The following is an 18581-nucleotide window of genomic DNA, read 5'->3' on the forward strand; positions in this document are numbered from 1 at the left end:
CAAGTAAGATCACAAAATACAATTAAAACTGAATAACAAAACAAATGCACAAGAAACTGAGTAACAAATAGCCTGACATTTACCTACATCAATCTGTGGACTATTCAAAGGCCTTTGCTTTCTACTGCAGATAGCTATGGCAAGAAAATCTCACCACTTCACAAATTAAAAAAAAAAAAGCCAAAAAGACCTTGACTAATCTCAATTTGCCCAGCGTTAGAACTTTCGCTCAATTAAATGCAAAGAAACCTAAGTCAATTTTGAGCATTTGTGTTTTAAAAAATTACGTGAGGCCAAATACTTAAGTGTTATTATATGATTAAATCCAACAAGATATCCAGTTAAAAATATATATTCCTCAGAGGCCATGGAGAGAATCACAGCTATATGGATTTGTCACAGCAGATAACAGTGTATTCTGATAAGCTGTAATGTGAATACGTTTTTCTGATTAGAATACAGTGTTTATTCGTTCAACAAACATCTGCAGTGTCAATATCCTACATAGAAAATAAAATCCTACACGATGCCTTAAACATAAAGTCAGAGAAAGGCTTATCCTGCCCTCAAGAGGAGATAAAACAGGTATATCAATACCTAAATACAAGGTAGAAAGTGTAAACGCCATGAGAAATGTGCAGATAAAGCACTTCAGGAGTGCAGAGGGAGCGGTTACTACCTCACAGAATTATAACCCTTTCGATCTGTTTAAGGCAATTTCATAACTCAACTCTCTTAGGTTCACAACAGCTAATCCTAGGAGAGCAGATGTTTTCCTACTATCACAGAGGAGGGAACTGAAGCACAGAAAGGTTGAGCATGTTCCAAAATGTCACAAAGTTAAAGAAAGAATCAGGACTCTGTATCATATTTTCTCTGGGGGAGTAGTTCAACATATGGCAAAGCTTTCGTAAAAGGAAAGAGTATTTTGGTATTGCAAGTAATCACATCCTTACGTTTGTATGCATGTTATGTGCATATTATTTATATGTAAGTGTGTATTAACCTTGATTTCCACTAACAGGTGTGCTTAAAGCAAGGCAAAGCAACTGTGTACTATAAATATTAAAATAACTAAATAAACTTCCGCTGGATTTTAACAATGAGAAAATAAAGACAATATTTCTTTCTCCAACAACTTGTTATTCCTTCTGTAATTTTTACCCATATCTAAACAAGATTCTAAAATCGGTCTGCTCCTCAGCCCAGGCAAGTTGATTTATCCAATAAATATCTCTATGAAGGGATACATTAAAACATTTTCCAAAAAAAAATATTAAAAATTAAATAATGCCATCAACGCTCCAATTATCCAAGAGACAATCACATGTGACTCACCAGCAGCAGCTACCAATCAAGATATGTTGAACGAATGAATGAATATTTGTAGGCATTTTAAAATGCCGGGCCTGTTGCTCTTTACACAACGTTCCGCCTCCCATCACTGCCTCACCAGAGTGCACACAAGGAACGTAAATTTTAATACAATTAGGATCTAACTAGGGAAGCAAATCTGATGCAGGTGAATATACTAATCCCAAAGATTAGAATTACCCATACCACTACTCTTCAAGGTTAACTCTGTTGAAGTGGCACTGTGGCATGCCACATTGGTAAAAGAAAACTGACACCTCCTGAGCAACATTTTTCATAAATATCACTTATTCCCATCCGCACGACTGTACCTAATCCAGTTAATTCGAAGAATTCCGTCTCCTCTCCATTAAGACTGATTTCTCAATTACAGCTTCTCAAACCCCTCTTCCCCCAAAAAAGAGAATTCATCGACTTCGCTCATTAAAACACCAATAATAACAGAAGGAATCGGGTTCCGATCTTGACCATCTCCGCCAACACTCGCCCTTCGCCATTACACCCCGAAGCGGTCTGGTTAGAAAGGTGAACTAGTTTGCTCTTCACGCACTTGTCCATCGCTGTCACCCTCCCTAACCCCGTCCACACTCCCAAGACGGCCACCAACTCCGCCTCAGACTGAGCCAGGCCCGCCACCTGTGCCGGCCGCACCCGGGGTCCCCGGGCCCTCCCCGCCGCCCTCAGTCGGCCCTCCGGCGCCGCACGCCCCCTCTCTACCGAGCCCCTCTCCGCCGGCCCGGCCCGGCCGCAGCCCATTCTTCCTCCAAACTCCATAAGCCTCCTCCGCTCGCCTAGCCCAGCTCCCCGCCGCGCCCGACTCGCGCTGGGCGGCCGAGGAGAAGAGGCCGGGCGGCTGGGGCGGGTCCCGACGTGCCGGGCCCGCGACGCCTCTCGCCCGGCCGAGAAGCTGCCCCCGCGGCCGGCACCCTGAGAGCCCTCGGAAGCCCCCGGGCGACCAGGGCCCGGGAGGCCGGGGCAGCGGGCGCCGGGGCCTACTCACCAGGAGCAGGCGGGGCGTGGTAGCCGGCGCGCCCCGGGCCTGAGGAGCAGGACGCGGCCCCGGCGCGCGTCCCTACCCCGGGACCTCGCTCGGCGCGGCGAGCTGGGCGCTCACTCCAGCCGCCGCCGCTGCCGCCGCTGCTGCTTCGCCACCTTGGCCGCCATCTTGACTCAACCCCTCTCCCTCCCCCAGCCCCGGCGGCCGCGGCTAAGGCGGCTCCGGCGCCGGCTCCTCCTCCTTCCGGAGAGTTGGGAGACCGACTCCCTCCGCTGGCCGAGCGTGGCTCCTACCTCGGCCGAGTTTCCTGGGTGGCCTCGCGCCTGGTCCCCTCACGTCTGCCCTCGGCCTGGCGGCGGTCCCCTCCACCGGAGACGGGCCGGGGCGGCGCCATGCCCGGCCGGACCCGGCGCGCTGCCATCGCGCACCCGGGCGCGGCGCCCGCCGCGAGCCGGCCGGCCCCCGCGCGCTCGTGGCCTTCCCCCGGGCGTGGGAAAGGGAAGGACGCAAGGCCATGCCGCGGGACCCGGGCTTCGGGGAGGGCAGCCGGGTCCCCACGTGCTGGGCGCCGGAGGGGTGCACGTCGACCCACCCAAGCTATTTCCCGGGGCTCCGTCTGTAATTCGCACCAAGACGTCACTGACATGCCGGGCAAAGCCGGTTTGTCCCTGATGTAGGTCCTTAGTCTAAAGTCACTTGTCAGAGGAGCCTGTGGCCCTCGCGACTACGAAGTGCACTCTCAGCCTTGCTCTTCTAGGAAAATGACTGGACGGTTTCTCGTAACTGCATGCTTTTCCTTTAGCGAAGCCGCCACTCCACATCCCAAAATGAGAAGGAAAACCAAGTAGGTGTATCATATAGATAAGGGGCTGTATAACTATAAAATTACGAGAAAGTCCCGGGTTTTAAGAAGTGAGTTACAAAATGGTGAACCGGAGAGAGCAGGGAACTCGTAATACTACAAGACGTGGGAGTTTACTGTGAAACACTGCCCTCTAAACCCACTGTACTGTAAGAAAAGACCAGGGCAAAAAAAGCTGGATGGCACCGAGGCACAAGACTTCGTAAATGCTGCATAAAGTGGACACAACTCGACAGAGAAGTGTCGGGAGGCGTCCGTGTAAACCCCAACAGGAACCCCCTCAAGCCATTGGAGCAGGTCACAAGGACGAGCTTAAACTCGGAACTCAATTTCCGCGAGTGCAGTTTTCCCGCCGGAGCCAGGCTCAGCGGCAGCCTTCCCTATTGCGCAGGCGCAGTGCCAGTTACCGACCATGGAAGTGGTGGGTCTTTTGTGTTTGGCGGCGGCGGTCTTAGCTTGGGGCTTCCTATGGGTTTGGGACTCCTCGGAACGAATGAAGAGTCAGGAGCAGGCTGGCCTGCTGGGAGGCGGAAGCCGGAGCCTCCTGGTGATCGCGCACCCAGACGATGAAGCCATGTTCTTTGCTCCCACCGTGCTAGGCTTGGCCCGCCTGAGACACCGGGTGTCCCTTCTCTGCTTCTCTGCAGGTAGGAGGCGGTAGGCGGGGCGTTGGGAGCTGGGGCTGTGAGGGGATGTAGGTGCTAACCTAAGTCGACTTCTTCCCGAAGTGTTCTCTGACGTAGGCGGCTAAGTGAGCGCTACCCGGAAGGTGCCTTCTCTGGGCGCTTCACGGAATTTCGGTGGTCCTAGCCTGAGGACAGTAGCGGCAGCTCCCGGGGAGGGCTGGGGACGTCCGCACTCTGCCTCCTCTACTCTCTGCTAGCAGCATTGAGGAGCACAAGCGAGCTGCTCACATTTGGTCTGGATTTCCGTTGGAAACTGCGGCTGGACTCATTATTCTGTGGGACCTTTGTATTTGGAGAAGGACCAAGAATAATGATCTTACCATGGTCCACCAAACAGAATCTGTGCTGTATCGTGCCTGCTCAACCCTTAAAGTTTTACTTCTAACGATAGGAAAGGACCTTCCTGCTGCTTTTGAAATCCATTTTGTGCTGCAACGATGCGTGTCAAATTAAAGAGACAGACTCAGATCATTAGACTAAAAAGTGATTATAAGTAGTTTTAGAGTTCAACTCCACCCAGCTTTCAGTGAAGGGGCCTTTCAAAGAATAAGTCCTCCCAGAGAAGATAAGATGAGAAAACAAAAATTGACCGTGATACTGTATAATGTTAATAATTGCACAACTGTATAAATGAAGTAATTAAATTGTACTTATACAAGGGGAGAATTCTATGGTATGTAAAATTATACTTCAATAAAGCTGTTTTTACAAATGCCCATGACCTCTTTTCCCATTTGGTTGTGTCGTTCCACTTCTTTTTCTATACAGATTTTTCACAGAAATCACATTTTGTACAATTTTTTATTTTTTTCACTTAACATTATTTTTTTCATTTATTTAGCAAATATTTATTTAAAATTTATGTGCACTGCACACCTATTAGAATGACCCAAATCTGGAACAGTGACAACACCAAATCCTGGTGAGGATACGGAGCAACAGAAACTCTCATTGGTAGTGAGAATACAAAATGATACAGCCACTTTGAAAGGCAGGCAGTTTGGCAGTTTGTTAAAAAACTAGACATACTCCTACCATACATCCAGCCATCACATTCCTTGGTAATTACCCAAAGGAGTTGAAAACTTATATGCACATAGAAACCTGCGCACACCTGTTTACAGCAGTTTTCTGCATAATTGACGAAACTTGGAAGCAAGCAATTCAGTAGGTGAATGGATAAATTGTGGTATATCTAGCTAATGGAATATTATTAAATGCTAAAAAAATGAGCTATCAAGCCATGAAAAGGCATAGAGGAACTTTAAATACATATTACTAAGTGGAAGAAGCCATTCTGAAAGGCTGCACACTGTATGGTTCCAGCTATACGACATTCTGGAAAAGGCACAACTGTGGAAATAGTAAAAAGATCAGGGGAAGGGGGTGGGAGAGGAATGAATAGGTGGAACACAGGATTTTTAGGGCAGTGAAAATATTCTATCGTATTATAATGATGAATACATGTCATTATACATTTGTCCAAACCCATAGCATGTATAACACTGAGAGTGAATCCTAATGTCACCTATAGCTTTTGAGTTGTTATATAGGTTTGGGTGTCAAAGTTGGTTCATCAAGTGTAACAAACATACCATTCTGGTGGGGGATGTTGATAACGGGGAAGGCTGTGCATGTATGGGCGCAGGAAGTATATGAGAAATCTCTGTACCTTTCCCTCAATTTTGCTGTCAATATAAAACTGCTTTTAAAAAAGTCTTAATAAAAAAGACTTAATTAAGAAAGTATATATGGTAGGCCTTATTCTATGCCCTGAGGATTAAACATTAAAAACGGGGGCCAGCCCGGTCTCCTAGTGGTTAAGGTCAACACACTCTGCTTCAGTGGCCCAGGCCTGGTTCTCTGACCCGGACCTACACCACTGATCCATCAGTACCCATGCTGTGACAGTGGCTCACGTACAAAATAGAGGAAGATTGGCAACAGATGTTAATTCAGGGGGGATCTTCCTTAGCTAAAAAATACAAAAACAATAAAAACAAGCAAGGTAAGGACTGTGTACTTGTGAAACTTCTAATTTAAACATTTGCCCATGTTAATAAGAATTTAATATATAGCCTTTTAAGTGATTTCATAGAGATAAACCTTAATTTAGTTCATCATCCTTTATGTATATTTAGTGGCTTTTTTCCAGTTTATCTCTATTACAAATAACAGTGAACATCTATGTATTTCATATTATGTCATTAGGACTGATTTCTAAAATTGGCTCTTTTAAAGCTTTGCATGCATATTGCAGTTCCCAAAAACATACCAATTTACACTTGCTGACAGAGTATCTGTCTTAATAAAGCGCTATCTCTAGCATTGATTAATGATTTTAGTGACATTTCTTGATTTAATATTATTTTTTTCCTTTAAAATCCTTTGTTGCCACTCATCTTAAACCATTTTTCATATGTATTGCAAATTTGGATCTAAGCACTTCTCAGTCTGCCCTATTAAGGATATTAATTGTAAACAGATGCAAGTAATAGCCTTGTGTTTTTTTTGTTTGCTTTTTATTTTACCTATATTTTATACTACAACTGTGGGAGTCAAATTATAAGCAAGTTTGTTTCAAGATCTGCAAGAGAAACCTGGATTTTATTTGCAAGTATTATAGGTGCAGGAAATTCTTTAATAAGTTTTTCCTTATTTTTCAGTAGGTTGCAATCAGAAATCAAAATTGTTTTCAAATAAAAAATATAAAGCATGCCCTTGTCGCATATTAAACACTCAGTACCTTTATTGTTGTGTTTCATTATTTCTTCTGAATCCAACTTGCTGTTTAAATTGTTCTCTCTTGTAATTCTTAAAGTTACTTTTAAAATCCCCAACTCAATCAAAAATGTATGCATTAAATATTCCCCACACTCCTGACTTCACATTCTAACATGAAAAACGGGAAGCTAATAATTGGTAATATAATGTAATGAAAGCTGTAATTGTGTAGTGGAGGAAGTACTATGTACACAAAATGGAGAAAAGCGTGAATTCTCTTTTTGGGGGTTCGGATTAAGGAAACTTCTCCGAAGAGATTTTCTTTTGAGCTGGGCTTTAAAAATAGCAGTTGGTAAAAAAGTGCACATATCCTTTGACCTAACAGTTTCATGTCTAGTAATTCATCCTACAGATATATTTGCAAGTGAGTAAAATGACATATGGATAAAAAAAATAGGAGTAGGAATATAGGAAGTGGGGCAAGTCATTCTAGACATTAGTTAAAGTGTCAGTAAGTCTTGGACTTTATGAATAATTCATTCTAACTACATCTCCAGTTTTAAGGGGCAGGGAGAAGCATGAAAAAATATATATATTTTGTTATTGGTGGCTCATTTAATCCTTTCAGCAATCCCATGATAGGCACTATTAAATATATAATTTGCTATTGCCATTTTACAAATATGGAAACTGAATCACAAAGAAGTTAAGTAACTTGACCAAAGTGACCAGCTAGAATGTAGAGAAGCCAGGTCCCTGTGGCTCTGCCCTTTCTCAACAATTACACCCAATCTGCCTCCCAGATTGCCTTGTATGCTAAGTCAGTTAAGGAAATACCTATTTTGATCCCCAGGGTATGTTCCAAGAAGCACTAGTTCATCAAGCTGATATTTAAAAAAAATGCCTTGGCCTGACAAGTTTGGGGATATTAGCCAGATATGCTATCTCCCATTTAGAGGTTCACAGTCTTTATTAGAATATCAATATCTTTGGGAAGTCTTGCAGTAAAAAATCCTATTTAACTTTGTTTAGTCCAGCACTTCTCCAATTTATGTAACCACTGAAATACCTGTTAGTATCATATGAGAGAAAGCTATCGTAGATAGGAGGGTATTATTGAGTACATTTGGTGGAGAATTAACACAACCAGTTCTGTGTTTTAGAAAGCTCATTCTAGTGGCAATAAGGAGAATCATTTGGAGGGAAAGATTGGAGTCAGGAAAACCAATTCAGCCCCTCCTTTCCCCTCCAGACTGCGCTGCCACCTCTCACATATCAGACTTCCGTGTATTTCTCACCTATACACTCTTCTTTCAGTCAGTTTGACGAGCCTGTGCCAGCTATCATGCTGTCTTAATTACTACGGGTTTTATAGCACTAGTATCTGGTGTGGCCAGCCCTCTGATTTGTTGTTCTTCAGGGTGTGTTTGCTGTTTTTGAGCTTTGGAAGAGCAAATACATTCAGAAATAGTTAAGGAAAAAGCTTGCTGGCATTTTTATTGGAATTTCACTGACTTTATTAATCAATACAGGTAAAATTGACATATTTACAATATATAGTTTTTCCATCTATGATTTTATGGTGTCTCCTCATTTATATTGGCCTTCTTTAATGTCTTAATATCTTTATAACAAAAGTCTTATGTGTGTTGAGATGGTTAGTAATATCCTTTGATCTGTTTCTCATATTAAGAGGTTCTTTTTGCAAATATTATAGTCTCTTGTTACTTTCTCATAGTTGATATTCTTTTTTATTTGTTTAAATATATTAAACTCTTAGATCTGCTCTGATAATTACAGTTTCTGTAGTCTGTGTGTCTGATTCTGCTCTTTGAGTAACTCATTTTATGTGACTTGTTTCCATGTGTATTTTGTGGGGTTTTTTGTAAGCACATGTTTCTTGGAACCATATTTGCAGTATTTTAATGATTTACTCTTGCTTCAGCCAAGCAGCAAAGGGCACTACCCATCACAGATAGCTCTAAACTAAAATTTGAGATTTGAGATTTTTCAAGCCACAGGGGTAGTGCAAATTAAGGGTCCAAGCCCAAGTGCATTAGTTGTCTAGTGCTGTGTAACAAATTCTCTCAAAACATAGTGTCTTAAAACAATAATAATACTTTATCCTCTTATGGTTTCAGACAGCACAGTTGTCTATGCCCCACGACACAGGTTGTCTATACCTCAGCTGGAGAACCCTAAGCCTGGGGACTGGAATCACTGGACTTAGCTAGAAATGTCAACCAGAACAGCCGCAAATGTTAAATCCATGTAGCTTGGGCTGCCTCACAGCCTAGTGCTGGGTTCCTGGGCAAGTATCCTGAGAGAAAGCCTGTGCTAGGGTTAGCCACGTGCCTTCTGTGGACTAGCCTTGGAAATCACACAGTATCGCTTTCACTGCATTCTGTTTGTCAAGGCAGGCACAAGCTACATGCAGGTTCAAGGAGAGAAATGGACTCCATCTCTTTCTAGGAAGGAGCAAGGTTCTAGAACTACATGTGGAACTAGAAATATTGCTGAAGCTGTTTTTGGAAAATACGACGTGCCACACCAAGCGAAGGTGAATGTGTAGTTAACAATTCTTAGGAAGTGACATTTTTATTTTCCTTTCACTAGAACCAAGTCTGAGGCAGAGATGTAGCCCAACTTCTCTGTTTAGGGTGCTTTTTTTCTACCTACTGTACCTACCTACTGTAGTTATTGCCTTTTGAAGGTCCTCTGTTTGTGTGGAGGTCTCCTTATTTGTGCCCAAGCTTTATCTCCTCCTGCCCTGACTTTAGGCTGGCAGGCATAGGCAGACACTCTCAAGGCACCCTGGCTTCAGCTCCACCCTACCTGTCTGGATTCGTGCTTACATATTGTTTCAGACCTCCAAAGAGAGCCCTTGCTTTCCTGCTAGTTCAGCCGTACGTTTCACATGTTCAGGTATTCTATGCTAAGAGGGTTTCTCCAGACATCTGATTCACCGTATTTCCTAAAACAGAACTTAATCAGGTTATTTTTAATATTGCTCTTTAATCATGAATAATTCTTCAAAGTTTTCCTTATTGACACACACCTTTAAATCCAGCTCAAAATTATTAGTCTCATCTGTCTCACACTATTCTTTCTGGTTAATACATTTGAGATTTCTAAAAAAATACCTTTTTTTTTCTTTTTGAGGAAGATTAGCCCTGAGCTAACATCTGCTGCCAATCCTCCTCTTTTTGCTGAGGAAGACTGGCCCTGAGCTAACATCCGTGCCCATCTTCCTCTACTTTATATGTGGGACGCCTACCATAGCATGGCTTGCCGAGTACTGGTGCCATGCCCGAAACCAGGATCTGAACTGGCAAACCCTGGGCTGCCGAAGTAGAACGTGCGAACTTAACTGCTGCGTCGCTGGGCCAGCGCCTAAAAAAATATCTTACGTATTGACTGTATTGACTGCATCCTAGTAAGAATGGACTAAGTTAGTAACATTTAAAAATGTGAATTATGTTTCTTTAAGGGAGTTATAGAAGCTTTAGAACATGACTCAAAGGTTACATATCTCTGGTGCTATTTTGTAAATATATATATAAATACTTAGGTACTTTTCTCTAAGGTTCAGGTTGATAGGATTTCCATATGATCGTGCCAACCAAAGAGTACATAGGCATCCATGGACTAACTGAAAACAATGCCTATTTATAAATATTGATGCTGATGTGTTCACTGGCAAGTTAACTATTTGTAAGAGTTTTGTGTATTTCTAAGTATGTATTTACTTACTTTTTTTATAATTAAGCTTAGAATTTATATGCCAGGTAACTTTATACACACCCCTATTTTGAACCTAACATGATGTATAAGTGTTTGTAAAAATATTTGTCTTGGGGCTGCCCAGGTAGTGTAGTGGGTAAGATCACATGCTCTGCTTCAATGGCTTGGGGTTCACGGGTTCGGATCCCAGCGTGGACCTACACATACTACTCTTCAAGCCATGCTGTGGTAGTGTCCCACACACAAAATAAAGGAAAATTGGCGCAGATGATAGTTCAGTGACAGTCTTCCTCGAGCAGAAAGAGGAAGATTGGCAACAGATCTTAGCTCAGGGCCAATCTTTCTGCCCCTAAAAAAGAAAGTTTTTTGTCTTGCTGAGTATTGACTTAATTGAAGAATGTTACATGCTTTTCAGAGCTTTTGTTTATTTAATGAGTTAGAGTTTTAAGAGTAAAAATAAAGGACTTTCCAGGGGCTGGCCCCGTGGCCGAGTGGTTAAGTTCGCGCGCTCCGCTGCAGGCGGCCCAGTGTTTCGTCGGTTCGAATCCTGGGCGCGGACATGGCACTGCTCGTCAGACCACGCTGAGGCAGCGTCCCACATGCCACAACTAGAAGAACCCACAACGAAGAATATACAACTATGTACTGGGGGGCTTTGGGGAGAAAAAGGAAAAAATAAAATCTTTAAAAAAAAAAATAAATAAAGGACTTTCTTAAACTATGAGAAACCATGCAAGAAATGCTAATAAATCTTAGGGAAGAGATCATGTCAGAAACCAAAGAGAAATTCCCCAGTGACAAAGACTGTGACTAGTGAAAAGGAAAGATGCAAGTGTGAAAAAGAAAGAAAACGTGAGGACTAACCTGATGAAGTATAGAATGGGAATAATCAACAAAATATAATGTATTTTAAAGAGCTTCGTATTGGAGATACTTGTTATAACTGCTCATTGCAATGACTTGGACACTGTTCTCATGCAGTGCATACTTCTCATTCCATCTGATACAAATATGCCTGTCATTTCAGCAAAAGACAGTTACCCATATGTTTGGCCTTCTTAATGACCACCTGTAAGTCACAGATCAGAGAAACTAATGGAAAGTAGTGTTTCCATTAGTAAAGGTCACTATTAATGTGCTCCTTTTGGGAATAATGAAAAAAATACAGGTCTTACAAGTATGGATATATTGGTTGATAATAGCATATGGCAGTGTTTCTTTTTCTTTTCTTTTCTTTTTTTTTTCTGGTGAGGAAGATTGGCCCTGAGTGAACATCTGTTGCCAATCTTCCTCTATATTTTTTTCTTCCCAAAGCCCCAGTACATAGTTGTATATCCTAGTTGCAGGTCATTCTAGTTCTATGTGGGATGCCACCAAAGCATGACTTGATGAGCGGTGCTAGGTCCACACCCAAGATCTGAACCAGCAAACCCCAGGCTGCTGAAGCAGAGCATGCAAACCTGACCACTCTGCCATGGGGCCGGCTCCATGGCAGTCTTCCTGGATCTTGGCTGCATAGGTACATGCTCAGTATTTTTTAAGAATTGTTTATTTTAATGATCTTTTAAAAAATTGTTTTACCAATTTTAAAGATATAATTTCTGTTTTACAGTAATAACTCATAAGTGAAAGATACTTATTCAATGCAAATCTAATTTCTTTTTTATATTTTTTATTGTGATAAAATAGGCATAAGATGAAATTTACATTTTAACTGTTTTTAAGTATTCAATTCAGTAAGTGACCTTAAGTACATTCACAATGTTATGTAACCATCACCATTATCTATTTCCAGAACTTTTTCATCATCCCGTGCAGAAATCCCACCTATTAGGCAATAACTCCCTATTCATTCGTCCTCCCAGCCCCTGGGATCCACTGCTATACTTTCTGTCTATAAATTTGACTATTCTAGGTACTTCATATAAATGAAGTCATACAATAATTGTCCATTTATGTTTCATATTTTAATTAATATAATGTTTTCAAAGTTCATCTATGTTGTAGCATGTACCAGAACTTCATTCCTTTTTAAAGCTGAATAATACCCGCATTGTATATACCACATTTTGTTCATCCACCCATCTATTTTTGGATGCTTGGATTGTTTCCGTTTTTTGGCTACTGTGAATTATGCTGCTATGAACATGGGTATACAAGTATCCATTTGAATCCCTGTTTTCGGTTCTTTTGAGTATACACCTAGGAGAGAATTGCTGAGTTATATGGTAACTCTATGTTTAATTTTTGAGGAATCACCAAACTGTTTTCCACAGCAGCTGCACCATTTTACGTTCCTAGCAGTAAGGTACAAGGGTTCCAGTTTCTCCACATCCTTGCCCTACACTTGTAATTTTCCATTTGTTTGTTTTTTGTTTTTTACTATAGCCATCCTAGGAGGTGTGAAATGACATATTGTGGTTTTGTCTTGCATTTCCCTAATGACTAATGATATTTAGCATCTTTTCATGTGCTTATTGGCCATCTGTCTGTCTTTGGAGAAATGTCTATTCAAGTCCTTTTACCCATTTTTTTAATTCTGGCTTCATTTTAAGTCATGATTTCTCCAACTGGGTTCTGTGGACACATTCTAATGAAAGAGTGTCCAGCTTTCTTGATTCAGCTTCCTTTTATCTTCTCCAGTAGCGCTGCTTGCTTCTTTTCTCTCTCCAACTTGGAATTGGTAGTTACTTCTTGCTGTTGCCAATCTCTGGATCTCTTCACTGTTCCCAGTTTGGCCCTCAAATCCTCCATCAGTTATGTATCAGATTCTTTGCATAAATTCTTATTGATGTAAATATTTGATATGGTTTCTGTTTTCCTGGATATACCCTAACTGGTACAGAACCTAAACTCCCCCGTTTTATAGTTGGGGAAAATGTTAACCTTTTATTCTTCCAAGTACATTTTAGAATTAGCTTGGTCATGTTCAAGGAAAAACCTTGCTGTCAGTCCTGAAACCCAGGAACTTAAGGAATTTCTTCAGCTGCATGAAGTTAATAAAAGGCTAGGTATTAGCACCATGATGCCTTGATTCCCAATCCACTTCTCATTCTGACAAATTAAAACTTTCAAGATGGGGAACTGGGTAACGGAGTGGGAGAGAGGCTTTTTTTTTTTTTTTTTTTTTTTTGCTATAAATGTCTTTGTTCCTTTTGATTTTTGTGGGGTTTTTTGAGGAAGATTAGCCCTGAGCTAACATCTGCTGCCAATCCTCCTCTTTTTGCTGAGGAAGACTGGCCCTGAGCTAACATCTGTGCCCATCTTCCTCTACTTTATATGTGGGACTCCTGCCACAGCATGGCCTGCCAAGCCATGCCATGTCCGCACCCAGGATCTGAACCGGCAAACCCTGGGCCGCTGAAGCAGAATGTGCACACTTAACCACTGCGCCACCAGGCCGGCCCAAGATTTTTAACCATGTAAATCTTTTATCTATTTAGAATAAATAAATTAAAAAATTTTTTAAGTAAAGTAAAATTTCTACCTTTAAACATTGTGGTGTACAAATTTGGGCCTTTACAAAGTGGCTTTAATTTCTATTAAATGTCATTGTGATTGCTAGTTATTACTGAGAAGTGTAAGTTATCAGAAGATGGAAGACTTCATTAAGCATACAATTATGCATGAGCTTTTATACACACACATACTGTAGTTCTATAAAAATAAATCTACAGTAATCTCATTTTCTGTTTTCTAGAATAAAGATCTCTAAACTTTTTTTGGTCACATTTTCCTGTTGGTAAAAAATTTTGAGCATATACTCCTGTTATATGTATCTTTATTTGTAATTATATTAAGTACATGGACCACTGAACTATTATCAACTAACCATTATAAAACATTCATAAAAATTGACTTTTATAAAGGACTAGATAAAAAAATTAAGAGGGAAAATTCTAAGACTTTTCTTCCACCCCAATAGATTATCTTGTGTTTTTCTTTCTTTTCTGTTTGTTTTTTTTGGGGGGTGGGGGAGTGAGGAAGATTGGCCCTGAGCCAACATCTGTTGCCAATCTTCCTCTTTTTGCTTGAGGAAGATTGTCCCTGAGCCAATCTGTGCCAGTCTTCCTCTATTTTGTATGTGACACCCCACCACAGCATGGCTTGACAAGTGGTGTGTAGGTCCATGCCCAAGATCCAAACCTGCAAACCCCAGGCCGCCAAAGCAGAGTACATGAACTTAACCACCATGCCACCAGGCCAGCCGCAGATTATCTTGTATATCCCAGGGTGTGCCCACCCTACTTGGACACCATTCTAGAGTGTGTCAGTTAAGAGCTGCTGAAGAATCTCAGTCATTTATTCTGTTGAGGTGGCTACATATTCACCAAACTTAGTAAAAATATTTAAAATTATCTCTGCCTTTGACTCCCTAACTTATTTCAAATTCCTTAATTACACAAAGCAATAAAGCTGGCTCCATAAACACATTAGCCTCAATTCTAAGCAGTTTCTCACAACCATAGTCATGAAGTTGATACCCTGTGAACTTAAGAATTGCATCACTAATGTACAGTAGAGTCTTTATCACCAAAGATCAAGTATCTTTGGAACAAAGTGGGAGATAGTACATGTATGGATTTGAGAGGAACCTAAATTATGATGTCCATCACAAAATCGACTACAGTTTCTATCTGACTTTGAAAAAAGAAGATAACTCAAAAAGTTGTGATGAGGACAATGCAAAATTAAATCTGTTATCTGGAGTCTTTTTACAGTTAGTCCCTTTGTTGAATACAGTGTAATGACTGTCTCCTGTCTGGGTTCAAACAGTTCCGAACTAGTACCCCTGCCAAAGTTGAAAGGTTTCATGTGAGAGTTTTTCTCTGAGTTAGTTATCTGGAACAGGAAGCGAGCCTCTTTTTCCACCCTTCATGAGTGCATGCAGTGTGCTGGGCACCAGGATGACACAAAGTTGAATAAGACCATGACTTTCAAGGTCAATGACATTTAGAAATTAATAATCTGATCATGAAGAAAAGTTCATACTTATTGAGCAGAATGCTGGAAGTGAATACTTGCCAGGGAAAATAGGAGAAGGCTTCCCAGAGGAAATGCCATTTTATCTGGACAATGAAGATGAATTGTAATTCAGGAGAAAAGGAAGAAGAGGAGGGAGAATGTCAAGATAAAGAAGTCAAGGAAAGAGAAATGCTGAGTGCCCAACTGGGTGCTTTGATATCTATTAGCTCATGGAACCCTCAGGAAAGCCTTATGAGATGACGGCTATCCCCACTTTACCGTTGGGGAGACTGGAGTTCAGGATAGTTAAGTACCTGGCACAAATCACACATGCAATTATCTACTGGAAAGTTGAATTAAGGGGTGCATTAGCTAGACACTTGCTTATGATGAGTGCAATTTAAATGGTACCAAGACTTCACTCTATATTATTTATAAGGATACAGAGGTATACTTACCAGAACTATTCTAAGGAGGTATAGTATGTGTATTGGAAAAATAAAGAATACCTAAGCTATTCGGAATGCTGATACAATCGAGATCCCCCAGGTCATGCTGAGATAGCCGATTGCTAAACTCCAAAGGAGAATATTTTCCTATATGATGCCTGCACATTTTCCTGTAATAGTCAGGAGTAGCAGCCTCTTTAAGTAAATGTTTAACAAATATTTGAGGACTATCAATATAAAAGGGCCCAAGCTAATAGTGTGCCCAGATACCCAACTTGTTCTGAGCTGTTATACAAGGGTCAATCCTTAAATCTGCTTAACTCCAAACCCAGTGCTCTGGGCGACATACCATGCTGTCTGCAGCATGTGACTGAAATGCAGACTGACTGACAGATACAGAGATAGGGAAGAATTAAGTGGTGATTCTGGTAACTGTGCTGCTAGCAATCTTCTTATCTGATAGTAACCTCAGTGTTACATTTTCATCAACTTTTTATCATAACCACGAATTTTTCAGGTAGCTCAAACCCTTTAGGAAACAAGATGAGATAAGAATGAGTGAATAGATAGATCTCTATTGTTAAAGAAATCTACCGCTATATATTTGTTATCCTCAGGAAATTACTACAATCAAGGGGAGATTCGTAAGAAAGAACTTTTGCAGAGCTGTGATGTTTTGGGGATTCCACCCTCCAGTGTAAGGATTATTGACAACAGGTAATTTATCTTATAACAACGTAGAGATTCATTGGCAGTAAACATGCAGCGGTACACTTAAATGACACAAAACACTAATGTGAGTAGATAAGAACATCTTATTTTGAGAAATCAACTTAAAATAGTTTCACATTTGTTTTTTTTGTTTTTTTAAAGATTGGCACCTGGGCTAACAACTGTTGCCAATATTTTTTTTTTTCTGCTTTATCTCCCCAAACCCCCACTGTACACAGTTTTATATCTTAGTTGCATGTCCTTCTAGTTGTGGGATGTGGGACGCCGTCTCAACGTGGCCTGACCAGCAGTGCCACGTCCGCGCCCAGGATCCGAACCCTGGGCCACCGCAGCGGAGCGTGTGAACTTAACCACTCGGCCACGGAGCCGGCCCCTCACATTTGTTTTTAAATAACAGTGTTTTAAAAAAAACATTTTTGAGGGGCCGGCCTGGTGGCACAGCAGTTAAGTTCACACACTGTGCTTCAGCCACCTGGGGTTCACTGGTTCGGATCCCAGGTGCAGACCTACACACCACTTATCAAGCCATACTGTGCAGTGGTGCAGCGGTTAAGTGCGCATGTTCTGCTTCAGCAGCCCGGGGTTTGCCAGTTCGGATCCCAGGTGCGGACATGGCACCAGTTGGAAAGCCATGCTGTGGTAGGCGTCCCACATATAAAGTAGAGGAAGATGGGCATGGATGTTAGCTCAGGGCCAATCTTCCTCAGCAAAAAATAGGAGGATTGGCAGTGGATGTTAGCTCAGGGCTAATCTCAACCCCCACCAAAAAAAAAGAAGAGGGACATTTTTTGCATATAGCCACAATGCCTTTATCATCACATCTAACAAAATTAATAGTAACAGCAATTCCTTGATGTCCTCCAACAGCCAGTCCATATCAATATCGAAATTTCTCAAGGAGCTCAAAAATATCTTTTTACAGATGGTTTGTTCAAATCAGGATCTACACAAGGTTCACACGTTATAGTTGGTTTGTATTCTGCATTGAATTGTCCCTTCCCCGCACCCCCACCATGTTATTGATTATTGAAAAAACTGAGATCATATAGAATGTCCTGCATTCTGGATTTGTCTGTCTGCTTCATCGTGGTATTATCTAAGTTGTCATTCTATTGTCCATATTTCTTGCAAACTGGAAATTAAGTGTAACTTCGGGGAAAAGAATACTGCATAAGCTGTACTATATACTTCATATTACATCATTCCAGGAGACACATACTATCTGATTGTCTCACTTATAGTAATTTTACAATTGATCAGTGAGTTCACATGGCAATGGCTGCTCTTTTCATTTTAAAGACCCACATCAACATTTCATGTAATGTTTTCATGATTGCCTGAATCATTAATTAACTAGAAGCTGTAAAGTGGTGCATTTCTAAATGTCTCGTGTATTCTAAATGTGTTAGCTGTAATTCTGTAAACCAGAACTTTCCCTATCAACTGGGACTGTTCAGTTACCTGATATAAAATTTGATCCAAAAAGAATAAATGCTCAATTCTTTCCCTTTTTTTTTTTTTTTTTTTTTGCCGAGGAAGACTGGCCCTGAGCTAACATCCATGCCCATCTTCCTCCACTTTATGTGTGGGACGCCTACTACAGCATGGCTTGCTAAGCCATGCCATGTCCGTACCTGGGATCCAAACTGGCGAACCCCGGGCTGCCAAAGCAGAATGTGCACACTTAATCACTGCGCCACTGGGCCGGCCCCCAATTCTTTCACTTTAATTGCCGTTTTCAGAATAAGGAGTTGATGCATACATACCTCTGGTGGTAATCAATTGTTTGTTTGTTTCTTGGATGGAGGAGGGCACATTTTTTATTTCATTAGAACTTATGTGTTTAATGTGTTCCGTGTTTCCATTTCAGTCCTTATTTTCTTTGATACTCCAATTGTCCCATCTTTGGCCATTGAGCCTCTTCGTGTTGCTTCATATGTCCTTTTGATATGACCTCTTTAGTCTTTTAGGATTCCCTTGTTGTCAAGGACAAATGGATTTTCCAGCACCATCCTGTATACTGTCCTGCCCCAATCCTAGAATCAGCT

At 41.4% G+C, this 18581-nt stretch overlaps 2 protein-coding genes across 41 annotated transcripts in view; one reads left to right on the forward strand and one right to left on the reverse strand.

Annotated features, from left to right (window-relative positions):
- The window catches only part of NCOR1 (nuclear receptor corepressor 1), a 154709-nt gene extending 151881 nt beyond the window's left edge, over positions 1–2828 (reverse strand). For 23 of the 36 annotated variants that reach the window (XM_044745502.2, XM_044745501.2, XM_044745504.2 and 20 more), the window contains exon 1: positions 2375–2583. The gene's annotated coding sequence lies outside the window, so the exon portion shown is untranslated. Of the gene's footprint in view, positions 1–2374 lie in introns of all 36 variants that reach the window. The other 13 variants (XM_070481982.1, XM_070481975.1, XM_044745488.2 and 10 more) reach the window with 7 other exon arrangements.
- Positions 2829–3572: 744 nt separating this feature from the next.
- The window catches only part of PIGL (phosphatidylinositol glycan anchor biosynthesis class L), an 84714-nt gene continuing 69705 nt past the window's right edge, over positions 3573–18581 (forward strand). Inside the window, exons 1-2 of one of the 5 annotated variants that reach the window (XM_044745508.2) lie at positions 3573–3880; positions 16419–16518. In XM_044745508.2, coding sequence (XP_044601443.2) covers positions 3646–3880; positions 16419–16518 — 335 coding nt within the window. In that variant the 5' untranslated portion in view covers positions 3573–3645. The remainder of the gene's footprint in view (positions 3881–16418; positions 16519–18581) is intronic. The other 4 variants (XM_044745510.2, XM_044745512.2, XM_044745511.2 and 1 more) reach the window with 4 other exon arrangements.

This window comes from Equus asinus, chromosome 13 (genome assembly GCF_041296235.1).
Source record: "Equus asinus isolate D_3611 breed Donkey chromosome 13, EquAss-T2T_v2, whole genome shotgun sequence".
Classification (NCBI taxonomy): domain Eukaryota; kingdom Metazoa; phylum Chordata; class Mammalia; order Perissodactyla; family Equidae; genus Equus; species Equus asinus.